Below are 1,527 nucleotides of genomic sequence, written 5' to 3'. Positions count from 1 at the left end.
TTTCAAATGAGTTGGGAGTAAATTGAACCGAGAAGATGATAATGTTTCATTAAGTTTCATTCTTCTAATGTCAAATTTGTGCCGTGGCCACGTTGGTGTTCAGGTCACGCTGGTGAAGACGAACTGAAACTGGTTTACAACCGGCAACCAAAGCTGAATGTTCACTCATAAAACTCCTGAACTGTTGGTACTGTTGACCTCTGACCAGACATCACAGTCAGACTCGTTTGATTCAGATTACTTTATTAGAAACAGAAGACGTCACCATCTTAAACCACTCCCATCACATGACATCACATGACATCACATGACATCATCCCACACAACTTGATTAATCCACTGCTCAGTAAAGTCGCCAGATCTCACAAAAGAACCCCCCGACCCCCACCCCCACTGACCTTTAACCTTTTTGTATTTTTTTCTCAGTTTTTTTATCAAACTATTTTTCCATATTTTACACATTATTTGTTTCTGGAACTCTTAGCATAAAGTCATTCATTTATCACTAACAATCAACCCAATCAATGAAGGCGATGAGCACTAGCCAATCAGGGCGGGTCATACATTCCTTCATTAAAGTGCTGCTGAATGAGCCAAGAAACAAATATCATCTCTAAAAATGGTTCCTTTAAAGAAGCAGAACTGAAATTAAATCTCATCACGAAACTTCACAGAGGAGTTCTTCATCTTCCTCTCGTAGTCTTCATCAAACACTTCACTCTGGGCCACGGTGAAGTGGTTCTTCCAGTCTCCGACCTTACCTTCACCGCAACAGAAGAAGAAAAAAACATCAGGTTTTATGTTGTCACATGATGCTGGATTAAATCATCTGGTTTCCATGGAGATGACGTTAAAGCTCCGCCCACTTTCTGTTCAGCCGACTGTTAACAATGAAGAAAGTCGGTGTTTGTTGTCTGTTTTATTTCAAACGTAGTTTTATAGAATCCCAGAGAAAGTTCCAGAAGAAGTACCTACGTGGTACTCAGTATTGGCGAGTACACACACATATGCAGTATAGATTCTACTCCTGGAGTACACACCTGTCGATGGGTTTCTGTGACAGGACACCTGGTGGTTGAAGACTGAACTGTTTTCTTTTCTAAATACAGACGGTTAACCGTACCTTTCCTCATGAACGGCGACACCTTCTGGTCCATCACTGGCAGAGTGGAATAGTTGGCCATCTTGTTTTGCTTCATGTTGTCAAAGTGGGCGGAGGAGAGGATCCGTTCCTTCTTCTCAGACGAAGGAGACAAACCAAGGAAGTGGCACAGTTTGTCAAGTTCTCGTCCAGGGTCCTGCACACAAGGTCGGAGGTCGGTGTCACCAACCGATTTCTTCTCCTCTGTCTGTCAGTTTGATTGACACCTGTCGACTCACCTCGACCAGATCTTCGTAAAAGAGTACGAGGAGATTGGAGTAGGTGGATTTCTTCTCCCACCAGCCGTTCACGTGGTCGTACCACGAGCCGAACACCACTGTGGAAACAACGGTACAAGGTGAACCATGTGACACACCTGAACCATG

At 43.5% G+C, this 1,527-nt stretch overlaps 1 protein-coding gene across 1 annotated transcript in view; it reads right to left on the bottom strand.

Moving 5' to 3' along the window:
- Window positions 1-226: 226 nt before the first annotated feature.
- LOC103385521 (cytosolic sulfotransferase 2-like) overlaps window positions 227-1,527 on the bottom strand; it is a 3,627-nt gene continuing 2,326 nt past the window's right edge. The window contains exons 5-8 of the mRNA XM_025059245.1: window positions 1,514-1,527; window positions 1,381-1,478; window positions 1,124-1,298; window positions 227-761 (exon numbers count right to left, since the gene is read on the bottom strand). The exon at window positions 1,514-1,527 is cut by the window's right edge and continues 152 nt beyond it. Coding sequence (XP_024915013.1) covers window positions 649-761; window positions 1,124-1,298; window positions 1,381-1,478; window positions 1,514-1,527 — 400 coding nt within the window. The 3' untranslated portion in view covers window positions 227-648. The remainder of the gene's footprint in view (window positions 762-1,123; window positions 1,299-1,380; window positions 1,479-1,513) is intronic.

This window comes from Cynoglossus semilaevis, chromosome 10 (assembly GCF_000523025.1).
Source record: "Cynoglossus semilaevis isolate Cse_v1.0 chromosome 10, Cse_v1.0, whole genome shotgun sequence".
NCBI classification, from domain to species: Eukaryota; Metazoa; Chordata; class Actinopteri; order Pleuronectiformes; family Cynoglossidae; genus Cynoglossus; species Cynoglossus semilaevis.
Note: the sequence above shows the minus strand (reverse complement) of the source record. Positions and strands in the feature narration are given on the sequence as shown.